The sequence below is a fragment of the Oncorhynchus keta genome, chromosome 8 (genome assembly GCF_023373465.1).
Source record: "Oncorhynchus keta strain PuntledgeMale-10-30-2019 chromosome 8, Oket_V2, whole genome shotgun sequence".
In the NCBI taxonomy this organism is placed as follows: domain Eukaryota; kingdom Metazoa; phylum Chordata; class Actinopteri; order Salmoniformes; family Salmonidae; genus Oncorhynchus; species Oncorhynchus keta.
The window spans coordinates 40228540-40254532 of NC_068428.1; the positions used below are offsets into that span (position 1 = coordinate 40228540).

Below are 25993 nucleotides of genomic sequence, written 5' to 3' on the forward strand. Positions count from 1 at the left end.
TTGATCATGAGAAAACCCTTTTGCAATTATGTTAGCACAGTTAAAAACTGTTGTCCTGATTAAAGAAGCAATAAACCTGGCCTTCTTTGGACTATTTGAGTATCAGGAGCATCAGCGTTTGTTGGTTTGATTACAGGCTCAAAAATGGCCAGAAACAAATAACTTTCTTCTGAAACTCGTTAGTCTATTCTTGTTCTGAGAAATTAAGGCTATTCCATGCGAGAAATGGCCAAGAACCTGAAGATCTCGTACGACGCTGTGTACAATGCAAATTAATTACTTAAAAATCATACAATGTGATTTTCTGGATTTTTGTTTTAGATTCCGTCTCTCACAGTTGAAGTGTACCTATGATAAAAATTTACAGACCTCTACATGCTTTATAAGAAGGAAAACCTGCAAAATCGGCAGTGTATCAAATACTTGTTCTCCTCACTGTATATACTGTATGTTTGTGAAAGTGTAGTCACTGTTGGATGTGTTTGCTGTCTGTCTCAGGAGGAGGGAGCCACCCATTGCTGGTGCCCTATGACACTCTGACAGCCAGGGAGAAATACAGAGACAGAGAGAAGGTCCAAGATCTCTTTAAATTTCTTCAGATCAATGGATACACTATCACCAGGTCAGACTCTCCCGCTAACTATCTCACCGTATACTGCATCTGTCTGTTACCACAGAGGACATGAAACCAATCAGTTAATCAATCAATGCTTCACTGTTTCTTACATTCTGTCATGTCTTGTTTCGTGGGCAACGGAATGTTTTGAAATGGAAGTGATGCCACCTGAACTTCAAGTCCATTGAGAAGAAATGCTTTGAAAATGTTTCTCCTGTTTGTGCCTGAAGATTCAGATCAAAATCACCTGTTAACTGTATTACAGTAATCAGCTGACTAACACAGTAATCAGCTGACTAACACAGTAATCAGCTGACTGAAACAGTAATCAGCTGACTAACACAGTAATCAGCTGACTAACACAGTAATCAGCTGACTAACACAGTAATCAGCTGACTAACACAGTAATCAGCTGACTAACACAGTAATCAGCTGACTAACACAGTAATCAGCTGACTAACACAGTAATCAGCTGACTGAAACAGTAATCAGCTGACTAACACAGTAATCAGCTGACTAACACAGTAATCAGCTGACTAACACAGTAATCAGCTGACTAACACAGTAATCAGCTGACTAACACAGTAATCAGCTGACTAACACAGTAATCAGCTGACTAACACAGTAATCAGCTGACTAACACAGTAATCAGCTGACTAACACAGTAATCAGCTGACTAACACAGTAATCAGCTGACTAACACAGTAATCAGCTGACTAACACAGTAATCAGCTGACTGAAACAGTAATCAGCTGACTAACACAGTAATCAGCTGACTACCACAGTAATCAGCTGACTGAAACAGTAATCAGCTGACTAACACAGTAATCAGCTGACTAACACAGTAATCAGCTGACTGAAACAGTAATCAGCTGACTAACACAGTAATCAGCTGACTAACACAGTAATCAGCTGACTAACACAGTAATCAGCTGACTAACACAGTAATCAGCTGACTGAAACAGTAATCAGCTGACTAACACAGTAATCAGCTGACTAACACAGTAATCAGCTGACTAACACAGTAATCAGCTGACTGAAACAGTAATCAGCTGACTAACACAGTAATCAGCTGACTAACACAGTAATCAGCTGACTAACACAGTAATCAGCTGACTAACACAGTAATCAGCTGACTAACACAGTAATCAGCAGACTAACACAGTAATCAGCAGACTAACACAGTAATCAGCTGACTAACACAGTAATCAGCAGACTAACACAGTAATCAGCAGACTAACACAGTAATCAGCAGACTAACACAGTAATCAGCTGACTAACACAGTAATCAGCTGACTGAAACAGTAATCAGCAGACTAACACAGTAATCAGCTGACTAACACAGTAATCAGCTGACTAACACAGTAATCAGCAGACTAACACAGTAATCAGCAGACTAACACAGTAATCAGCTGACTAACACAGTAATCAGCTGACTAACACAGTAATCAGCTGACTAACACAGTAATCAGCAGACTAACACAGTAATCAGCAGACTAACACAGTAATCAGCTGACTAACACAGTAATCAGCAGACTAACACAGTAATCAGCAGACTAACACAGTAATCAGACTAACACAGTAATCAGCTGACTAACACAGTAATCAGCAGACTAACACAGTAATCAGCTGACTAACACAGTAATCAGCTGACTAACACAGTAATCAGCTGACTAACACAGTAATCAGCTGACTAACACAGTAATCAGCAGACTAACACAGTAATCAGCTGACTAACACAGTAATGACTACTGTTTTAGTCAGATCAATGAAGTTCTGTTGCGTCTTATCTTATTGGTGTTCTGCAGAGGCCTGAAGGACGTGGAGCAAGACTCATCGTCCATGGAGAAGAGGTTTGCTTACACGTTCCTCAAGAGGTTGCTGAAGAATGTGGACTCGGCTCAGGAGTTCATCGCCCACCTAGGTGAGTCCACTCAGTCATTTGATGAATATGCTTTGAAATATGGAATTGAGAATTTAGTTAAGTGTCTAGTTTAAATTGTATACGTCTTTGAACCTTGGTTTTTCCAGAGGCCATGGCCACCAGCGGAAAGACAGACAAATCGCCTCACGATCAGGAAATCAAGTTCTTCGCCAAGGTATGGATGTACAGTCTTTTAACAATAGACAGGAAATTAATTGTAGACACTGTGGAATAAGCTCTCTAAGCTCTGCCTTGATTCACCCCTTCTCCTCCCAACCTGCCCTATAGGTGCTGCTACCTCTCATAGACATGTACTTTAAGAACCACAGCCTGTACTTCCTGTCCTCGCCCAGTAAGAACCTGAGCAGCAGTGGCTACGCCTCAAACAAGGAGAAGGAGATGATCACCAGGTAAGGTACCAGTAGCGGACACACTGGTGAACTATGAACTGCAGTCTGATCTCAACACAGAATCCCCAGCCACAGTTTTCTAATGAGAGTCACTTATTCATAGACACTTCCAATTGACCTGAGAGGATCAGATAGGTGTAAGCTATATGGAGGAAATCTCACCTAGCCTGGTGTCTAGGGAAGGTAGTTATAGATTGACTTCAGACTGGGCACTTCAATACACGTGAAACTTGTGAACAATTTTTTTCTTGTTTTCCTCAGTTTGTTTTTCTTTTTGTCTCCTTTTTTATCTGGTTATTTCATTGCCTTTCCTCTCCTATATTTATCTGGTTATTTCATTGCCTTTCCTCTCCTATATTTATCTGGTTATTTCATTGCCTTTCCTCTCCTATATTTATCTGGTTATTTCATTGCCTTTCCTCTCCTATATTTATCTGGTTATTTCATTGCCTTTCCTCTCCTATATTTATCTGGTTATTTCATTGCCTTTCCTCTCCTATATTTATCTGGTTATTTCATTGCCTTTCCTCTCCTATATTTATCTGGTTATTTCATTGCCTTTCCTCTCCTATATTTATCTGGTTATTTCATTGCCTTTCCTCTCCTATATTTATCTGGTTATTTCATTGCCTTTCCTCTCCTATATTTATCTGGTTATTTCATTGCCTTTCCTCTCCTATATTTATCTGGTTATTTCATTGCCTTTCCTCTCCTATATTTATCTGGTTATTTCATTGCCTTTCCTCTCCTATATTTATCTGGTTATTTCATTGCCTTTCCTCTCCTATATTTATCTGGTTATTTCATTGCCTTTCCTCTCCTATATTTATCTGGTTATTTCATTGCCTTTCCTCTCCTATATTTTACAGCCTGTTCTGTAAGATGGCAGCTCTTGTCAGACACAGGATTTCCCTCTTTGGTAAGGACCTCGGTCAATGCCTTTACCAGTGTGTCAATGCCTTCACCAGTCTGTCAATGCCTTTACCCGTGTGTCAATGCCTTCACCAGTGTGTCAATGCCTTCACCAGTGTGTCAATGCCTTTACCAGTGTGTCAATGCCTTTACCAGTGTGTCAATTCCTTTACCAGTGTGCCTCAGTGCTGTGATTTGTACTCAGCGCTGCCTGTAGTCTTTGGCAGTGATTTCCATATCAATGTGTTATCATAGGGAGCGACTCGGCTATTATGGTGAGCTGTCTACACATCCTGGCTCATTCCCTCGACACAAGGTAAGAGCCTTTTAAAGACCCTGAAGAACAAACCTGTTGTCTTCCCTTAAATCAGGTCATTACTAACACAAATGGTTTCCTGTGTGAGGAGAATCTCTTACGAAGGTCATTACTGACACAAATGGTTTCCTGTGTGAGGAGAATCTCTTACGAAGGTCATTACTGACACAAATGGTTTCCTGTGTGAGGAGAATCTCTTACGAAGGTCATTACTGACCAAAAGCTTAGATTTGTTTGTGCAGAGCGTACTTTTGTCATTATAGGAGAATAATTTACTTATTTTTCTGTGTTGTTGTTCTTACACCTCTCCTTCTGTTCTGTCGTTCTTACACCTCTCCTTTTGTCCTCTTCCTCCCCTCCCAGGACGGTGATGAAGTCAGGCTCAGAGATGGTGAAGGCTGGGGTCAGGACATTATTTGAGAATGCAGCGGAGGACCTAGAGAAGACCCTGGAGATGCTGAAGCTGGGGAAGTTCAGCCAGTCCCGGAGCCAGATGAAGGGCTTGTCCCAGAACATCACCTACGCCACCACCGCTCTGCTGCCCATCCTCACAGCCCTGTTCGAACATGTCACCATGCACAACTTTGGAGTCGGCCTGCTGGGTGAGTTAGCCTTGATGTTATTTTAATATATTTACACTGGTTGCACCATGTGTGAGTCCCCTAGTCCAGTGGTTCTCAAACCTCTCCTCAGGGACCCCCAGCCGTTCCAAACCTCTTCTCGGGGTTTGGAATGGCTGGGGGTCCCGAGGAGAGGTTTGGGAGTGGCTGGGGGTCCCGAGGAGAGGTTTGGGAGTGGCTGGGGGTCCCGAGGCGAGGTTTGGGAATGGCTGGGGTCCCGAGGAGAGGTTTAGAACCGCTGAGGGTTCCGGGGAGAGGTTTTCGAGTGGCTGTGGGTCCCGAGGAGAGGTTTAGAATGGCTGGGGGTCCCGAGGAGAGGTTTAGAACCGCTGGGCGTCCCGAGGAGACGTTTTCGAGTGGCTGTGGGTCCCGAGGAGAGGTTTAGAATGGCTGGGGGTCCCGAGGAGAGGTTTGGGAATGGCTTGGGGTCCCGAGGAGAGGTTTAGAACTGCTGGGGGTCCCGAGGAGAGGTTTAAACCGCTGGGGGTCCCAAGGAGAGGTTTAGGACAGCTGGGGGTCCCGAGGAATGGTTTGGGAGTGGCTGGGGGTCCCGAGGAGAGGTTCGGGAGTGACTGGGGGTCCCGAGGAGAGATTTGGGTGTGGCTGGGGGTCCCGAGGAGAGGTTTGGAAAGGCTGGGGATCCCGAGGAGAGGTTTGGGAGTGGCTGTGGGTCCCTAGGAGAGGTTTTGAGGGGCAGGGGGTCCCGAGGAGATGTTTGGGAACGGCTGGGGGTCCCGAGGAGAGGTTTAGAACGGCTGGGGGTCCTGAGGAGAGGTTTGGGACGGCTGGGGGTCCCGAGGAGAGGTTTGGGAGTGGCTGGGGGTCCCGAGGAGAGGTTTTGAGTGGCTGGGGGTCCCGAGGAGAGGTTTGGGAGCGGATGTGGGTCCATGGGAGAGCTTTTGAGGGGCTGGGGGTCCCGAGGAGAGGTTTTGAGTGGCTGGGGGTCCCGAGGAGAGGTTTGGGACGGCTGGTGGTCCCGAGGAGAGGTTTGGGAGTGGCTGGGCATCCCGAGGAGAGTTTTAGAACTGCTGGGGGTCCCGAGGAGAGGTTTAGACCGCTGGGGGTCCCGAGGAGAGGTTTAGAACAGCTGGGGGTCCCGAGGAATAGTTTGGGAGTGGCTGGGGGTGCCCAGAGGAGAAGTTTGGGAACGGCTGGGGGTTTCTAGAAAATCTGACCTGTGTGTGTTGCCTTTTCCAGTGGATGATGTCCAGCTGTCGTGCTATCGCATTGTGACGTGTCTCTACTCACTGGGCACGGGGAAACACATCTTCATGGAGAGGTATGAGGCCTCACCACATCCAAGGAGGTACAGTAGGAGCAGGAGATGGAATGAGAGTGATTAAATCTCTCTGGATAATTGAAGAAGGAAAACGCCATCCAACACTGACTAGAAAAATGACAATGTCTGAACTGTGGTTCAGCTCTAAGTCACGTTGTAGTGCTATAAGTGAAGAAGAAAACATTAAATAATGAAAAGCTGAAACGTGCTGGTTCTACTTTTAGCAATAAAGACACTTTTTTTATTGAATTCCATTGTGCCCTAAGTCTCTCCTTCAGAGTGCTATGGCACAGCTATGTACTCATGTCTACTGTAAATGTGTGTGTTTGTGTGTATTAATGTCTCTGTGTGTATTAATGTCTCTGTGTGTGTTATCCTCTGTGTGTCTTAATCTGTGTGTGTGTGTGTGTGTGTTAATGTCTCTCTCTGTGTGTTAATGTCTCGGTGTGTATTGTATTTATTATGGATCCCCATTAGCTGCTGCCAAATCAGCAGCTACTCTTCCTGGGATCCAGCAAAATTAAGGCAGTTTATACAATTTAAAAAACATTATAATACATTCACAGATTTCACAACACACTGTGTGCCCTCAGGCCCCTACACTACCACATATCTACAGTACTGTGTGTGTGTATGCATGTGCCTGCGCCAATGTTTGTGTTGCTTCACAGTCTTTGCTGTTCCATAAGGTGTTTTTTTAATCTATTGTACTGCTTGCGTCAGTCACTTGATGTGGAATAAAGTTCCATGTAGGCATGGCTCTATGTAGTACTGTGTCCATAGTCTGTTCTGGACTTGGGGACTGTGAAGAGACCTCTGGTGGCATGTCTTATGGGTGTCCAAGCTGTGTGCCAGTAGTTTAGACAGACAGCTCGGTGCATTCAACATGTGAATTCCTCTCATAAATAAAAGTAGTGATGAAGTCAATCTCTCCTCCACTTTCAACCAAGAGAGGTTGACATGCATATTATTCATATTAGCTCTCTGTGTACATCCAAGGGCCAGCCGTGCTGCCCTGTTCTGAGCCAATTGCAAAGTATTTTTTTTGTGGCACCTGACCACACGACTGAACAGTAGTCAAGGTTCGACAAAACTAGGGCCTGTAGGACCTGCCTTGTTGATAGTGTTGTTAAGAAGGCAGAGCATCACTTTATTTTAGACACACTTCTCCCCATCTTAGCTACTACTGCATACTACTTAGCTACTACTCAATATCCACATTATTTATTACAAGATTTAGTTGAGGTTTAGGGTTTAGTGAGTGTTTTGTTCCAAATACAATGGTTTTAGTTTTAGAAATATTTAGGGCTGACTTATTCCTTTCCACCCAATCTGAAACTAACTGCAGCTCTTTGTTCAGTCATTTCAGTTGCTGTAGTAGCTGACGTGTATAGTGTTGACACTCTGGCTTTACTCAGTCAGTGACATGTCGTTAGTAAAAATTGAAAATAAACAAGGGACCTAAACAGCTACCCTGGGGAATTCCTGATTCTACCTGGATTCTATTTGAGAGGCTTCAATTAAAGAACACCCTCTGTGTTCTGTTAGACAAGTAACTCGTTATCCACATTATCAAATCAAATCAAATGTATTTTTATATTTTTACATCAGCTGATATCTCAAAGTGCTGTACAGAAACCCAGCCTAAAACTCCAAACAGCAAGCAATGCAGGTGTAGAAGCACGGTGGCTAAGAAAAACTCCCTAGAAAGGAACCATGCTATGAGGAGTGGCCAGTCCTCTTCTGGCTGTGCCGGATGGAGATTATAACAGAACATGCACAAGATGTTCAAATGTTCATAAATGACCAGCATGGTCAAACAAGTCAGCACCTCAGGAGTAAATGTCAGTTGGCTTTTCATAGCTGATCATTAAGAGTGGTCCTAAAACGGAACCTTGAGGAAAACTGACATTTACAGTTGATTTGTCAGAGGACAAACCATTCACAGAGTCAAACTGATATCTTTCCGACAGATCAGATCTAAACCAGGCCAGAACTTGTCTGTTTAGACCAATTTGGGTTTCCAATCTCTCCAAAAAGAATGTGGTGATCGATGGTATCTAAAGCAGCACTAAGGTCTAGTAGCATGAGGACAGATGCAGAGCCTCGGTCTGACGCCATTAAAAGGTAATTTACCACCTTCACAAGTGCAGTCTTAGTGCTATGATGGGGTCTAAAACCAGACTGAAGCATTTCGTATACATTGTTTGTCTTCAGGAAGGCAGTGAGTTGCTGCGCAACAGCTTTTCTAAAAATCTTGAGAGGAATGGAAGATTCGATTTAGGCCGCTAGTTTTTTAAATATTTGGCTTTTTCAAGAGAGGCTTTATTACTTCCACTTTTAGTGAGTTTGGTACACATCCGGTGGATAGAGAGCCGTTTATAATGTTCAACATAGGAGGGCCAAGCACAGGAAGCAGCTCTTTCAGAGGTTTAGTTGGATTAAGTCCAGTATGCAGCTTGAAGGTTTAGAGAACATGATTATTTTCATCATTGTTCCAATTTTCTGAAAGCTTGCTTCAGAGCTCGGGTATTTTCTATATATCAGGGAGCTAGTTACTTATGACAAATGTTTTTCGTTTTTAGGGGTGTGAATGCATCTAGGGTATTGCGCAAGGTTAAATTGAGTTCCTCAGTAAGGTGGTTAACTGATTTTTGTCCTCTGACGTCCTTGTGTAGGCAGAGGAAGTCTGGAAGGGCATCAAGGAATCTTTGGGTTGTTTCAGAATTTATAGCACGACTTTTGATGCTCCTTGGTTGGGGTCCGAGCAGATTATTTGTTGCGATTGCAAACGTAATAAAATAGTCCAGGATTATGAGGAAAAACATTAAGATCCACAACATTTATTCCATGGGACAAAACTAGGTCCAGAGTATGACTGTGACAGTGAGTGGGTCCAGAGACATGTTGGACAAAACCAACTGAGTCGATGATGGCTCCAAAAGCCTTTTGGAGTGGGTCTGTGGACTTTTCCATGTGAATATTAAAATCCTCCAAAATTAGAATATCATCTGTTATAACTACAAGGTCCGATAGGAATTCAGGGAACTCAGTGAGGAACGCTGTATATGGCCCAGGAGGCCTGTAAACAGTAGCTATACAAAGTGATTGAGTAGGCTGCATAGATTTCATGACGAGAAGCTCAAAAGACGAAAACATATATTTTTTGGTAAATTAAAATTTGCTATCGTAAATGTTAGCAACACCTCCGCCTTTGCAGGATGCACAGGGGATATGGTCACTAATGTAACCAGGAGGTGAGGCCTCATTTAACACAGTAAATTCATCAGGCTTAAGCCATGTTTCAGTCAGGCCAATCACATCAAGATTATGATCAGTGATTAGTTCATTGACTATAACTGCCTTTGAAGTGAAGGATCTAACATTGAGTAGCCCTATTTTGAGATGTGAGGTATCACAATCTCTTTCAATAATGGCAGGAATGGAGGAGGTCTTTAGAGATTGCTAAGGCGAACACCTCCATGTTTAGTTTTGCCCAACCTAGGTCGAGGCAATGGGGATAGCTGAGCTGACTACACTGACTGTGCTAGTTGCAGACTCCACTAAGCTGTCAGGCTGGCTTACAGCCTGCTGCCTGGCCTGCACCCTATTTCATTGTGGAGCTAGGGGAGTTAGAGCCCTGTCTATGTTGGTAGATAAGATGAGAGCACCCCTCCAGCTAGGATGGAGTCCGTCACTCCTCAGCAAGTCAGGTCCTGTTTGTGGGTGAGTCCCAGAAAGAGGGACAATTATCTACAAATTCTATATTTTGGGAGGGGCAGAAAACAGTTTTCAACCAGCGATTGAGTTGTGAGACTCTGCTGTAGAGCAGTGGGAAGCTTCGGCGTGGGAAGCTTGGTGGGAAGCTTCGGCGTCTCAGACCCCGTAACGGGAGGAGTAGAGACCAGAGAAGGCTCGGCCTCAGACTCCGAACCGTTGCTTAATGGGGAGAACCGGTTGAAAGTTTATGTCAGCTGAATGAGCAACACCAGTTGACCATTCCTACAGCATTTCCCTCCAGAAGCCATGAGAAAGTTGTCCGGCTGCGGGGACTTTGCCAGGGGATTTATACTACTATCTGTACTTACTGGTGGCACAGACACTGTTTCATCCTTTCCTACACTGAAATTACCCTTGCCTACAGATTGCGTCTGAAGCTGGGCTTGCAACACAGAAATCCTCGCCGTAAGGCGATCGTTCTCCTGTATATTATGAATTCAGCGACTGCAATTAGAAGGCATCATGTTAATGTTACTACTTAGCTGTTGGAGGTCCTGACGAACCATGTCCAGATAAAGTGTCCGGAGTGAAAAAGTTGAATGGGGGAAAAAAAAGTTGAATGAGGGGAAAACAAAAAATATAAACGGTAATTAAAAAGTAAAAACCATAAAGTTGTCAGGTAGCAAAGTAAGGTTGGTAAACAAGTCTGCAAGGAAATGACAAATCTGGTCATCTGAACATCAACTGTAGCATGGGGGTGTAAAGGGGGTGTAAAGGGGGTGTAAAGGGGGTGTAAAGCAATAACACAAGTTTTTCCATTAGCTGACTATGATCGATAATGTCAAAAGCTGCACTGAAGTCTGACAAGACAGCCCCCACAATCATTGTATCATCAATTTATCTCAGTGTGTGTTAATGTTTCTGTGTGTGTTAATGTTTCTGTGTGTGTTGATGTTTCTGTGTGTGTCAATGTCTCTGTGTGTGTTGATGTTTCTGTGTGTATTTATGTCTCTGTGTGTATTAATGTCTCTGTGTGTGTTAATGTCTCTGTGTGTGTTAATGTTTCTGTGTGTATTTATGTCTCTGTGTGTATTAATGTCTCTGTGTGTGTTAATGTTTCTGTGTGTATTTATGTTTCTGTGTGTATTAATGTCTCGGTGTGTGTTAATGTGTCTGTGTGTGTTAATGTTTCTGTGTGTATTTATGTCTCTGTGTGTATTAATGTCTCGGTGTGTGTTAATGTGTCTGTGTGTGTTAATGTCTCTGTGTGTATTAATGTCTCTGTGTGTGTGTTAATGTCTCTGTATGTTCCCTCCAGGCACCTACCAGCCCTAGGGGAGTGTCTGGCCACCCTGGTAGGAGCCATGCCTGTAGCTTTCCTGGAGCCTGATCTCAATGCTCACAACCCCCTGTCTGTCTTCAACACCAAGACACCGCGAGAGAGGGCCAGTAAGTCACTACTCTGCAGTCGCAATACTGAATCATAACACTACCAATTTATCAGAACCAATCTATGCTTACAACTCGAATGCCCTTGCATTGACCTCCACTACATCCTTAGTTCTACTGTAAGGGCCGTTTTCCTGGACACGGGGCCTAGTCCTTGACCAAGCATTTTAGTCCAGGACCAGGCTTCATCAATGTCTAGGAAACCAGCCCTATGTTTATTAACGGTGTCTGGCTAACTGTGTGCTGTTCTCTGTGTAGTCTTGAGTATGCCTGACTCTGTGGAGGAGATGTGTTCAGAGGTGCCTCGTCTGGATCGCCTGCTGAAGGACATCAACGACATCTCAGAGTCTGGAGCACGATACACAGAGATGCCACAGGTCAGGAGGGCTTGGACTGTTGTTATCACTACATCTGTTCATATTACAAGAGAGCTTTTTATTTTGACAGTGAACCCTATTTTAAAGCTGGAATCCTCAGCGGTGAAGCTGTGGTGTTCGTTTGCTATATTACTACAACAAAAGACACATTACTTGTTACGACGAACTCAGTTTTCTTCATCTGACATCGTTGCACGTGCGATAGAACACAGAGAATGTACTACCATTTATTTTCACCATGATGCCGGATTCTCCTCCTCCTCCCCAAAGGAACACATTAAAGCTAGAGGCTTGATCGACTTCAATAATAATATATGCCATTTAGCAGACGCTTTTATCCAAAGCGACTTACAGTCATGTGTGCATACATTCTACGTATGGGTGGTCGCGGGAACTCCTTGATTAACATAACCTCTGGCATGATGGCATTACGTGGTATAACTTAATGTCACAATTTATCGTGATATAGCTTAATATTCTGATAATGGTGATATTGCTTAATATTGTGGTTAGCGCTTAATATGGTGCCGTCCCATCCCCCATTCCCTCCAGGTGATTGAGGTGATCCTGCCCATGTTGTGTAACTACCTGTCCTACTGGTGGGAGAGAGGAACAGAGAACTCTGCTCCACACACCGCCTGCTGCACTACCGTGTGCTCCAACCACCTCAGCATCATCCTGGGGAACATCCTGAAGATCCTCAACAACAACCTGGGCATTGACGACGCTCCCTGGATGAAGAGGATCGCAGGTGGGATACTGGGTTATTATTACCTCAGGGCTAACAGAGGAGGTTTTGGTGAACCCGCGTGTTGAGGAACCTGGCCTTAGAACGGAAGACTTGCGTTAACTCCATGAGTCAATGCCTTACCCACTGGGCACACACTGGTAGAACCAACGTTGTTTCCATGTCATTTCGATGTGATTACGTTGAACCAACGTGGAATCGATGTTGAATTGATGTCTATACCCAGTGAATAGGCTTTAGCTCAACGGGCTAATACAGTCTCATTGCACGCAGGATACCCGTGTTTGAACCTAGTTGGTCATGTTTGGCGGGCAATGTGAAGAATGGTGAATAATAAACACAAAGCTGTGGTCGTAGCATTCCCAGCCGTACTCTTTGAATCAAAGTGAAATTCAACTTTTTGGGAGTGTAGTGTAACAACTCCTCAGTGAGACGAAATCTGATTGGTTTCGTTGGTATCATTGCAGTCTACTCTCAGCCAATCATCTGTAAGGCTGCAGCAGACCTCCTGAAGAGTCACTTCCTGCCCACTCTAGAGAAACTCAGGAAGAAGACAGTCAAGGTGAGACGAGAGGAATTGAAACGTATTCTTTGGACTGCTGTCCATTTGTTTGTTTTCATTTTCTATGAATCATTCACAAGAATCAATCACACAACAATCATGAAACCCAATGCGAACCTGCCAACTCCTATGTTATTGTTCGGCGTGACAATGACAAGACTTGGCAGTACAGCAAGGCTAGTGCACGGCCATTAAGGAAAATCACTTTTGAGTGATTTTGTAGTTCCCTGACCCCAGGGGGTGATGTAGGAGGAGCCGCTGAAGTCTGACTTTAAAGGAGACGCTCAGGAAACCGAGCTTCTGTTATTACTATGTTGTAAAGGTGTTATAACTGTTATTACGTGTTATAACTGTTATTACGTGTTATTACTATGTTATAACCCCAGGTGGTGGCAGAGGAGGAGCTGCTGAAGGCTGACATTAAAGGAGACACTCAGGAAGCTGAGCTTCTCATTCTGGATGAGTTTGCTGTCCTCTGTAGAGACCTGTATGCCTTCTACCCAATGCTCATCCGCTACATGGACAACAACAGGTTGTATAACCCAGCCAGCCTTTCCAACACACACATCTGTTGTTTAGGCTCTGGGAAATCTGCAGGCCTTGACAAAATGTTCACTGAATTCATTTAGAATGACACTGTGTACAGTACCGTACTTGTATGGAATTAGATGTATTTTATTTTTATTTGTCCTTTTATTTATTTTAGGAGATCATAGTGAGATAACATGGATCCAATGTTTCTTATTTGGGATTGCTACCTGCAGATTCCCCCAATGCATATCCTGGACTCTAGGCTACATAACACAACACATGGTTACTATGGCCTCACCTCTTCTTTAGTCCACTTCTCATGAAAACGTCTATCAAACTCCCACCAGGTCCAGATGGTTGAAGAGGCCTGATGCTCAGTCCAACGAGCTCTTCACCATGGTGGCTGAGATCTTCATTCTCTGGTGCAAATCACACGTAAGACATTTCACATTAGAATACTACATACAGTGAGTTCATTTATTTTCAAGTTCTGTTTGAAGATTCTTCTCGTTTCTTTCCTTCTTTACTGACCCGGTGGACAGAACTTCAAAAGGGAAGAGCAGAACTTTGTGGTTCAGAATGAAATCAACAACCTGTCTTTCTTGACTGGGGAACGTAAGACCAAGATGTCCAAGGTAAGGACGGAGCAGGAGTTCGTTTAGCCAGTAGTGAGTAAAGAAAGACATTCACAGAAGCTCTCTCACTGTGGTTGTCGGGAAATCCTGGTGGAGGCTTCAAGATATACCTGCTTATTCCCTCACAATTCCAGGAATCCTCCAACCAGGATTTCTGAAAAATCGAGTATTCTCTCTCTCTCTCTCTCTCTCTCTCTCTCTCTCTCTCTCTCTCTCTCTCTCTCTCTCTCTCTGTATCTCTCTGTATCTCTTTCTCTCTCCCTGTCGGTCTCTCTCTCCCTGTCTCTCTCTCTCTCCCTGTCGGTCTCTCCACAGTCAGGTGGTGACCAGGATAGGAAGCACTCTCTCTCGGCTCTGGATCTCTTATCTCTGTCCAGACCTCTCTGTGTATCTCTTTCTCTCTCCCTGAAGAAGATCTCCCTCCCGGACTCAACATCTCTCTCCCAGGAGTCGGAGCTCCACAGTCAGGTGGTGACCAGGATAGGAAGCACAGTCTGGAGAGTTATACTCATTATCCAGACCCTGGAGACTGATCATCTCATTGAAGAAGATACAGCTGCCCATCGGAGTTCAACATGTGCTAACCCAGGAGACCAGGAGCTCATCTCATTGGCCAAGATAAGATACAGTCTGGTGAGTTATACTACATTATCCCTCTAACCCTGGAGACCAGGAGCTCATCTCATTGGCCAAGATAAGATACAGTCTGGTGAGTTATACTACATTATCCCTCTAACCCTGGAGACCAGGAGCTCATCTCATTGGCCAAGATAAGATACAGTCTGGTGAGTTATACTACATTATCCCTCTAACCCTGGAGACCAGGAGCTCATCTCATTGGCCAAGATAAGATAGTCTGGTGAGATACAATACTGTCATATTCCTAAAGTCTTCAATGATCATGTGAAGTAGCGTATTGATGTGTGATCCCGCTACGTTTTGTATTCACAGATATCCAGGGCTATCCCCAGCCATTTTGGAATGTTTTTAACCCATTCTATCACTCCGAGTAGTTTCTCACTCCATCCTGTTTCCCTCCGACAGAAAGACACAGACGATGAGGTGAAGGATCACTTGCGTGAGAACCTACATCTTCAGGACAAGGTAGGCTTGGGAAATGTAAAATGATCTGATATTCCACACAGTGTGTACTTTGTATCTCCCCTGGTCATTTCTCTGCGCCCCAGGAAAGTGTGGACTGTAACCTCTACATTACTCCTTCATGTGTATTCAGCAGACCAGGACAGTGTGGACTGTAACCTCTACATTACTCCTTCACCTGTATTACTATGGTTTAACATTGCAAATGGACAAATTATAACATGTTTAATGTGTGTGTGTGTGTGTGTGTGTGTGTGTGTGTGTGTGTGTGTGTGTGTGTGTGTGTGTGTGTGTGTGTGTGTGTGTGTGTGTGTGTGTGTGTGTGTGTGTGTGTGTGTGTGTGTGTGTGTGTGTGTGTGTGTGTGTGTGTGTGTGTGTGTGTGTGTGTGTGTGTGTGTGTGTGTGTGTATGTGTATGTGTGTGTGTGTGTGTGTGTAGTCCGATGACCTGGCAGTGCAGTGGCAGATGAACCTGTATAAGGATGTGGTGGTGGGGAGTGAGGAACATGCAGACCCAGAACAGACTGTGGACAGAATACAAAGCATCTCCGCTGCAGTCTTCCACCTGGAGCAGGTACCCTTACAGTCAACAGTTACAACTCTATAAAGTCTGTTGTTTACTACGTGATGACATGATTTTCTCACTGAGACATATGTCTCTTTTACAAGGGTGCCCTGTTTACAAACACAGCATCAAATACAAAGTACAGAATAAGGATTTAGTAATAGAATTATAACAGTCAAAGTGTGGATTATAAATCAAAGTGTGGATTATAAGAGTCAAAGTGACATCCACAGAAGAATGTTTCGAGACGTAATGTCCATAACACGTAATGTCCCGTAAAATGTAATGTCCATAAGATGTTATGTCCATAAAATGTCATGTCCATGAGACGTAATGTCCATGAGACGTAATGTCCATAAAATGTAATGTCCATAAGACGTAATGTCCATAAGATGTAATGTCCATAAGATGTAATGTCCATAAGACGTAATGTCCATAAGACGTCATGTCCGTAAGACGTAATGTCCATAAGACGTAATGTCCATAAGATGTAATGTCCATAAGACGTAATGTCCATAAGACGTAATGTCCATAAGACGTAATGTCCATAAGACGTAATGTCCATAAGACGTAATGTCCATAAGATGTAATGTCCATAAGATGTAATGTCCATAAGACGTAATGTCCATAAGACATAATGTCCATAAGATGTAATGTCCATAAGACGTAATGTCCATGAGACGTAATGTCCGTAAGACGTAATGTCCATAAGATGTCATGTTTTGAGACGTAATGTCCGTAAGACGTAATGTTTTGAGACGTCATGTCCATAAGATGTAATGTCCATGAGATGTAATGTTTTGAGACGTAATGTCCATAAGACGTCATGTTTTGAGACGTAATGTCCGTAAGACGTAAGGTTTTGAGACGTAATGTCCATAAGACGTAATGTCCATAAGATGTAATGTCCATAAGACGTAATGTCCATAAGACGTAATGTCCATAAGATGTAATGTCCATAAGATGTAATGTCCATAAGACGTAATGTCCATAAGATGTAATGTCCATGAGACGTAATGTCCATAAGATGTAATGTCCATGAGACGTAATGTTTTGAGATGTAATGTCCGTAAGACGTTATGTCCATAAGACGTAATGTCCATAAGATGTAATGTTTTGAGACGTAATGTCCATGAGACGTAATGTCCATGAGACGTAATGTCCGTAAGATGTAATGTCCATGAGACGTAATGTCCATAAGACGTAATGTCCATAAGATGTAATGTTTTGAGACTTAATGTCCGTAAGACGTAATGTTTTGAGATGTAATGTTTTGAGACGTAATGTCCATAAGACGTAATGTCCATAAGACGTAATGTCCATAAGATGTAATGTCCATGAGACGTAATGTCCATGAGACGTAATGTCCATGAGACGTAATGTCCGTAAGACGTAATGTCCATAGGACGTAATGTCCATAAGACGTAATGTCCATAAGACATAATGTCCATGAGATGTAATGTCCATGAGACGTAATGTCCGTAAGACGTCATGTTTTGAGACGTAATGTCCATAAGACGTAATGTCCATAAGACGTAATGTCCATAAGACATAATGTCCATAAGATGTAATGTCCATAAGATGTATTGTCCATAAGACGTAATGTCCATAAGACATAATGTCCATAAGATGTAATGTCCATAAGACGTAATGTCCATGAGACGTCATGTCTATAAGATGTAATGTCCGTAAGACGTAATGTTTTGAGACGTAATGTCCATAAGACGTCATGTTTTGAGACGTAATGTCCATAAGATGTAATGTCCATAAGATGTAATGTCCATAAGACGTAATGTCCATAAGATGTAATGTCCATGAGACGTAATGTCCGTAAGACGTAATGTCCATAAGACGTAATGTCCATAAGATGTAATGTCCATGAGACGTAATGTCCATAAGACGTAATGTCCATAAGACGTAATGTCCATGAGACGTAATGTCCGTAAGACGTAATGTCCATAAGATGTAATGTTTTGAGACGTAATGTTTTGAGACGTAATGTTTTGAGACGTAATGTCCATAAGACGTAATGTTCATAAGACATAATGTCCATAAGATGTAATGTCCATGAGACGTAATGTCCATGAGACGTAATGTCATGTGGTAGCCATGAGCATGGCGCTTGTAACGCCAGGGTATGGGTTCGATTCCCGGGACCACCCATACATGCACACATGACTGTAAGTCGCTTTGGATAAAAGCGTCTAAATGGCATATATTATATTATTATTATGTCCATAAGACGTAATGTCCGTAAGACGTCATGTTTTGAGACGTAATGTTTTGCCCTCTAGGTGGAGCAGCCTCTGAGGATGAAGAAGTGTGTGTTTCAGAAGCTGCTGTCCAAACAACGTAAGCGTGCCGTGGTGGCCTGCTTCCGTATGGCTCCTCTCTACAACCTCCCCAGGTAAGACAGACTTCTAATCACACTTACATACGACTCAGGACAATTAGAGGTACCCTGATGGAAAAACTGGAGGCCTAAGTTGTCTCTGTCAACTAAATGAGATACGTAAAATGAATATGAGTTTGAGACTTTGTAGCTGTGACGACAACTATCCCCAGAAAAAAAGTCCTCAGTCGTCATACATGGTGCTATTGTCTCCATCGAATCAAAACGTGACGTTCCAGTCCTGTATCTCTGTTATCTCTCGGTGAAGTTGGTGGCATGCTGTTAACTATCTCCCTCTCCACCTCCCTAACCTTGTCCTTCCTCTCTGTTATTTCTCTCTGTTGCACACCACCTTCAACACCTTTTTCCTCAGATACAAAATTAACAATTACTTCCTGAACGGCTATCGGTACGTTTGGCTGGAAAAGACGTTCGCCGAATCAAATTTTGACCGCCTGTTCTCCGTATTAACGGTAATGTGAAACGTCCAGGCTGAATGCTAGCCTGAGTGTTCGTCTGTTGCTGTTCTCTTGCCAACTCCTCGTGGAATTGTCATGGCAAACAGACTGGCACCCAGGCTAGGTGAATGCTTCACCTCTCTCCCCTCCTCCATCTTATCCTCCAGACTGTGGGCTGACCGAACAGTCAACACCACCTACCTACTGCACCTACCACAACCTACCTCCAGTTTACTGCACTGTTGATTCTGATTGGTCAGCCTCAGCTAACAACCAATCAGTGGTCAATCAATGAGCAATCCAGGAAGCATTTAGCTTGTTTACATAAAGATCATCATTGTCATTATGTCTTAGAATCGTGGAATGTTTTGTCTCATGTGATTTGAGTAACATTATGAATGTTTTTTTTTTAGCTTTATGTATCATTTATTAACTGAAATAATATTTGAATACAGTGTTCAGTGTTTTTAGATATAATTTTAACAACATCCTCAGCCAGTTTCTGTATGCTAATTAAGCCATCAAGGATGACCAGTCAGAAGAGCCAGCTCCCATATCGACCAATCACCACCCTGGAATGCTCTTCCTTCCTGTTACACCCTCACATCTCTCCTTCCTTACTCCTCCCTCTTCCAAAATCTACTTGGACACACCTTAATCTCATTCTCCCATCTTCCACTCCCCTTCCCCATCTTCCACTCCCCTTCTCCCTCTCCTCTCCTCCTCCTCTCCTCCCTCCTTCCCTAGGCATCGTTCTATTAACCTCTTCGTGTTGGGCTATGTGAGACTATGGATAGAGACAGAGGAGTACTCCTTTGAGGAGAAGCTAGTGCAGGACCTGGCAGTAAGTACTGGGCATGTTGCGATGGTGTCTGCCACCACCTCAGCCCTAGCCTCAGCCTTGCCCCCTGTGCCCTGTGTTGGCACCGCACCCCTACCCGCCCTCTTCGCCGACAGCCTCTTGAGCACGATGCCCGCCGTCCAACTTCGGGATCGGGATCGCTTCCCGGTCCGCCTGGGTCCGGGGACCTCGACTTGGGCCCCCAGAGGTTCCCGAGGCCCCCGCGCTCTCTCTAGCTTTGTGGCTCGCTACCGGCAGAGCCTTGACAGACATGACAGGCTCAACCTCAGGAGACTCAGTGGCAGCAATGGCTCTGTCTCCGCAGCAAAGCACGTGGCTAGAAAAACAGGCTACGGCATGGGCTATCTCACCACTACTACTACTACTACTGTGGTAAGAGGGGCGGCTACAGCCCTCAATAGGTGTTAAATGTTTGATGTCTGACGTCGACCATTTAGATGTTGTACGGTACGGTCTCTGCTGTAACTGTAAGTCTGTAGTGATTGATGTTGACGTGATCAAGTGAAGTCTTCGGGTAGCATGCTCGCGCACATCTCAGTCTGGATTCATGCAGAGTTGTGACAAGTATTGAAAATGTCATTGATCTCTCTGTAAATATATAGGTGTACAGCTGTAAGGATAGATAGACATATTTATACAGTACTGCATTATGTCATAAAACACGACACGGAAGAATGTACAATGAGCAGGCCACGATGTAACAACACCACGTCATTCATCATCATCATCATCATCATCATCATCATCATCGTCCGCACACTTTATTTAGTAGTGCAGCATCTCTTGGACCATAATAGTCTGCTGGCCCATAATAGTCTGCTGGCCCATAATAGTCTGCTGGCCCATAATAGTCTGCTGGCCCATAATAGTCTGCTGGCCCATAATAGTCTGCTGGCCCATAATAGTCTGCTGGCCCAGTATCTGTGTGATGGAGACGGTGAGTATGACAGGTCTCCTCTTTAACTCCCAGGAATCTGCGATGATTCTAACTCCCAATTAGACAGCTCTGGAAGCTTGATAATAATCTCCGATGATTCAAACTCCCAATTAGACAGCTCTGGAAGCTTGATAATAATCTCAGATGATTCAAACTCCCAATTAGACAGCTCTGGAAGCTTGATAATAATCTCCGATGATTCAAACTCTCAATTAGACAGCTCTGGAAGCTTGATAATAATCTCTGATGATTCAAACTCCCAATTAGACAGCTCTGGAAGCTTGATAATAATCTCCGATGATTCAAACTCCCAATTAGACAGCTCTGGAAGCTTGATAATAATCTCCGATGATTCAAACTCCCAATTAGACAGCTCTGGAAGCTTGATAATAATCTCCGATGATTCAAACTCCCAATTAGACAGCTCTGGAAGCTTGATAATAATCTCAGATGATTCAAACTCCCAATTAGACAGCTCTGGAAGCTTGATAATAATCTCAGATGATTCAAACTCCCAATTAGACAGCTCTGCAAGCTTGATAATGTCAAAATATGTTCGTTACTGAGCAACAGTCGTCATTTACTCCCGTTACGGCCGGTATGTGCTTCCAAAGAAAAGGTCTCAATGAGACATGCAATAGCAACCGGGGGATAAAATGCCTATTCGGCACCTCCAATGTAAATCACTTATGGCTGCTATACTGTACGGTTCGGAAGTCTACCCCAACTCATTCATTACATTTGAGCTGCCAAATAGGCATATGTTAGATTGCTTGTACAGTTTTAGACATTTCCTGGAAGTACATATTTGGTGAGTAACGAACATATTTTGACATTATACTCATCATTGACCTCTCTAACACTGATACTGCTTTGTCAGTGATGGGTATTGTTCAGTAGGAAGACGACATTTTGAAACTGAGTGAAAAGGAGAGGAATTCCCCGTACTTAGAACACAGTTTTGTTTTCAAAAACTTTTCCTACGATGTGCCATACGGATCATACTCTGGTCCATTCATTTGACAGTGTCCCTATCCTGTCCTTCTCATGGATACAATCATCAGTAAAAATCCGGATCACTACCACCATTGCAGGCCTCATCTGAGCATGCTAGCATGGGATGCACCATAAACAGTGTGACTATAATGGGCATGATCATGCATGGCGTGTTAAACAACCCATTAGCCAAGATAACCCCCTCTCTGACCTGTATTTCAGGGTGAGTTCAGAAACGTTAGGAACAGAGATAACCCCTGTATTTCAGAGTGTAGTCTCAAAAGGGTCAGGTTAGGAACAGAGATAACCCCTGTATTTAACCAGTCTCTAGTGGAAAGCTTCAGAGATAATTACTAAATGTAATAATGTGATCAATGTTGAGTGGTGAGTAAATTTAACCAGCATGGTTTAACCAGATAACCCTGTATTTAACCAGGGTGTCGTCTCTAGTGGAAAGACCAGGTTAGGAACAGAGATAACCCCTGTATTTAACCAGCAGGGTGTAGTCTCTAGTGCCAGGTAGGAACAGAGATCTGTATTTAACCAGTCTCTGGAAAGGCCAGGTTAGGAACAGAGATAACCCCCTGTGGAAAGACCAGGTTAGGAACAGAGATAACCCAGTCTCTAGTGGAAAGACCAGGTTAGGAACAGAGATAACCCCTGTATTTAACCAGCAGGGTGTAGTCTCTAGTGGAAAGACCAGGTTAGGAACAGAGATAACCCTGTATTTATTTAACCAGCAGAGTGTAGTCTCTAGTGGAAATTTAACCCAGGGTGGTTAGTGGAAAGTCCAGGTTAACAGAGATAACCCCTGTATTTAACCAGTCTCTAGTGGAAAGGCCAGGTTAGGAACAGAGATAACCCCTGTATTTAACCAGCAGGGTGTAGTCTCTAGTGGGAAGGCCAGGTTAGGAACAGAGATAACCCTATTTAACCAGCATTTGGAAACCAGAACAGAGATAACCCCTGTATTTAAATCTCTGGAAAGACCTGGAAGTCTCTAGTGGAAAGACCAGGTTAGGAACAGAGATAACCCCAGGTCTCTAGTGGAAAGACCAGGTTAGGAACAGAGATAACCCCTGTATTTAACCAGCAGGGTGTAGTCTCTAGTGGAAAGACCAGGTTAGGAACAGAGATAACCCCTGTATTTAACCAGTCTCTAGTGGAAAGGCCAGGTTAGGAACAGAGATAACCCCTGTATTTAACCAGCAGGGTGTAGTCTCTAGTGGAAAGACCAGGTTAGGAACAGAGATAACCCCTGTATTTAACCAGCAGGGTGTAGTCTCTAGTGGAAAGACCAGGTTAGGAACAGAGATAACCCCTGTATTTAACCAGCAGGGTGTAGTCTCTAGTGGAAAGACCAGGTTAGGAACAGAGATAACCCCTGTATTTAACCAGTCTCTAGTGGAAAGACCAGGTTAGGAACAGAGATAACCCCTGTATTTAACCAGTCTCTAGTGGAAAGACCAGGTTAGGAACAGAGATAACCCCTGTATTTAACCAGCAGGGTGGAAAGACCAGGTTAGGAACAGAGAATTTAACCAGCAGGGTGTAGTCTCTAGTGGAAAGACCAGGTTAGGAACAGGTTAGTGGAAACAGGTTAGAACATAATAACCCCTGTATTTAACCAGTCTCTAGTGGAAAGGCCAGGTTCAGAACAGGTTAGAACAGAGATAACCCTGTATTTAACCAGCAGGGTGTAGTCTCTAGTGGATGTCAGGTTGAACAGAGAAACCCCAATTTAAGATCTAGTGGAAAGGAGGAGGAAAGAGGAGAGGTTGAAAGATCCAGATAACCCCATTTAACCCTCTAGTGGAAAGGCCAGGTTTATAACCCTTCAGCAGGGGATGTCTGTGAACAGAAAACCCCTGAAGATCTAGTGGAAAGCCAGGTTAGGAACAGAGATAACCCCTCACAGAGAGAAGGTAGGAGGGAATGACCAATCAATCAGTGGTGGAGAAAGTACACAATACTTATACTTGAGTAAAAGTAAATATACCTTAGTAGAAAATGGCTCCAGTAAAATTACAGTTACCCAGTAAAATACTAATACAGTAAAAGTTTTAAAGTATTTGGTTTTAAATATACTTAAGTATCAAAAGTAAATGTATTTTTTGAAATATACTTATTAAAAGTAAAAGTAAAAATAATTTAAAATTCCTACAGAATTTTCTTGTTTTTTATTTATTGACGGGTAGCCAGGGTCACACTCCAACACTCAGACATCATTTACAAACTGAGGATTTGTGTTTAGTGAGTCCACCAGATCAGTGGCAGTAGGGATGACCAGGGATATTCTCTTGATAAGTGTGCGAATTGGACACTTTTCTGTCCTGCTACAGTAATCATTCAAAATGTAATGAGTACTTTTGGCTGTCAGGGAAAAAGTATGAGGTAAAAAGTACATCATTTTCTTTAGGAATGTAGGGAAGCAAAAGTCAAAGTTGTCAAAAATATAAATAGTAAAGTACAGATACCCAAAAAACTACTTAAGTAGTACTTTAAAGTATTTTAACTTAAGTACTTTACATCACTGCAATCAACCAATGTTTTTTATTTAACCTTTTATTTTGACATTGAGTCAATCACTCAATCGATCAATTAATCAATCAACCTAGTGAACAAGTGTTTTTTTTAAATCTTACTTAAATACAAAGAATTGTGTGATCTTAACTTATTTGTGTTTGTTTACTTTACAAACCTGATACAAGTCATGATAATGATTGGATAATATGTTATTCTCTCCAGCTTCCTGGAAGAAGATCCGTTATATATTGCGTATGCAGACATGATGGCAAAGGTACGCAACTGAAAATTTGAGCACACTTTGGCTGCATTTACATAGGCAGCCCAGTTCTCATCTGTTGCCCAACTATTGGCAAAACATCTGATCTGATTGGTCAAAAGTTCAATTAGTGGCAAAAGATCAGAACTGGGCTGCCTGTGTAAACACATACTTTCATAATCCGACTGAAGTAGTGGGTTCATAATCGAATCCCCGAGCTGACAAGGTAAAAATCTGTCGTTCTGTCCCTGAACAAGGCAGTTAACCCACTGTTCTTAGGTCGTCATTGAAAATAAGAATGTGTTCTTAACTGACATGCCGAGTTAAATAAAAATAATTATCAGTTAATGCACAGTTGTCCTAACTATAACATGTTCCTCCTCTATCTCCTCAGAGTTGTGCAGAGGATGAAGAGGAGGAAGAAGAGGAAGAGGGGAAAGAGAAGACATTTGAGGTTTCAACCTGTCTGTCCTTCTATCACTAACCCCCAGGCTTAAAGCCTTAGATACTTTTTAATCAAATCTGTCTGAACCCAGTCTGAACCCAGTCTGAATCTGTCTGAACCCTGTCTGAACCCAGTCTGAATCTGTCTGAACCCAGTCTGAATCTGTCTGAACACAGTCTGAACCCAGTCTGAATCTGTCTGAACCCAGTCTGAATCTGTCTGAACCCAGTCTGAACCCAGTCTGAATTTCTCTGAACCCAGTCTGAATCTGTCTGAACACAGTCTGAATCTGTCTGAACCCAGTCTGAATCTGTCTGAACCCAGTCTGTGCCTTTTAGCCTTGATAAATATCTGACTTGTAGATGATGAGACCGAGATGAGACAGGATTTTAATCAACAGCACTGGCTACAACTGATAACTTCCCATGTCTACGGTGTCAGCTGACAAAGACCAGCCAATGGTTGAAATGTCATTGTCGCTGTGACAACCATGTTCCATTCAACCTTTCAGTACTGTATCTTTTATACATCAGCTTTGTCCTTCTGTATCCAGCAGCTGTAAGACCGTTGATGTTGCCACTTTCCTGTGACATGTGTGAATGTCTCTCAGAGATTATGTTTGATTGTGTATTTTAACCCCTCAGGATTATAGACAATCGACGTATGAACTATGAGGACGGGTTTTTAATGAACAGAGACTACGGCTGACTGCTGTAGAGAGTTTGGCTTTTCTTTGCGTATGATCATTAAATGATCCGCCATTCCACTTTGGGCCCACAGGAGAAGGAGATGGAGAAACAGAAGATCTTGTACCAGCAGGCCAGGCTCCACGCCCGCGGGGCTGCTGAGATGGTGCTACAGATGATCAGCGCCAGTAAAGGTGAGGATGTTCTTTATCTACAGTACAGGTGAGGATGTTCTTTATCTACAGTACAGGTGAGGATGTTCTTTATCTACAGTAAATGTGAGGATGTTCTTTATCAACAGTACAGGTGAGGATGTTCTTTATCTACAGTAAATGTGAGGATGTTCTTTATCTACAGTAAAGGTGAGGATGTTCTTTATCTACAGTGGAGGTGAGGATGTTCTTTATCTACAGTACAGGTGAGGATGTTCTTTATCTACAGTAAATGTGAGGATGTTCTTTATCTACAGTACAGGTGAGGATGTTCTTTATCTACAGTGGAGGTGAGGATGTTCTTTATCTACAGTACAGGTGAGGATGTTCTTTATCTACAGTACAGGTGAGGATGTTCTTTATCTACAGTACAGGTGAGGATGTTCTTTATCTACAGTACAGGTGAGGATGTTCTTTATCTACAGTACAGGTGAGGATGTTCTTTATCTACAGTAC

The 25993-nt window shown here is 43.2% G+C and overlaps 1 protein-coding gene across 1 annotated transcript in view; it reads left to right on the forward strand.

Annotated features, from left to right (window-relative positions):
* Positions 1 to 25993, forward strand: part of LOC118387158 (ryanodine receptor 3-like) — a 308396-nt gene that overhangs the window by 248574 nt on the left and 33829 nt on the right. Inside the window, exons 61-84 of the mRNA XM_052523336.1 lie at positions 499 to 622; positions 2425 to 2540; positions 2648 to 2715; positions 2829 to 2950; positions 3820 to 3869; positions 4118 to 4178; positions 4542 to 4780; positions 5996 to 6077; positions 11116 to 11246; positions 11505 to 11623; positions 12176 to 12374; positions 12839 to 12933; positions 13320 to 13465; positions 13812 to 13899; positions 14007 to 14099; positions 14415 to 14732; positions 15144 to 15203; positions 15639 to 15773; positions 18059 to 18171; positions 19362 to 19848; positions 23321 to 23334; positions 24158 to 24209; positions 24589 to 24648; positions 25420 to 25519. Coding sequence (XP_052379296.1) covers positions 499 to 622; positions 2425 to 2540; positions 2648 to 2715; positions 2829 to 2950; positions 3820 to 3869; positions 4118 to 4178; positions 4542 to 4780; positions 5996 to 6077; positions 11116 to 11246; positions 11505 to 11623; positions 12176 to 12374; positions 12839 to 12933; positions 13320 to 13465; positions 13812 to 13899; positions 14007 to 14099; positions 14415 to 14732; positions 15144 to 15203; positions 15639 to 15773; positions 18059 to 18171; positions 19362 to 19848; positions 23321 to 23334; positions 24158 to 24209; positions 24589 to 24648; positions 25420 to 25519 — 3072 coding nt within the window. The remainder of the gene's footprint in view (positions 1 to 498; positions 623 to 2424; positions 2541 to 2647; positions 2716 to 2828; positions 2951 to 3819; positions 3870 to 4117; positions 4179 to 4541; positions 4781 to 5995; positions 6078 to 11115; positions 11247 to 11504; positions 11624 to 12175; positions 12375 to 12838; positions 12934 to 13319; positions 13466 to 13811; positions 13900 to 14006; positions 14100 to 14414; positions 14733 to 15143; positions 15204 to 15638; positions 15774 to 18058; positions 18172 to 19361; positions 19849 to 23320; positions 23335 to 24157; positions 24210 to 24588; positions 24649 to 25419; positions 25520 to 25993) is intronic.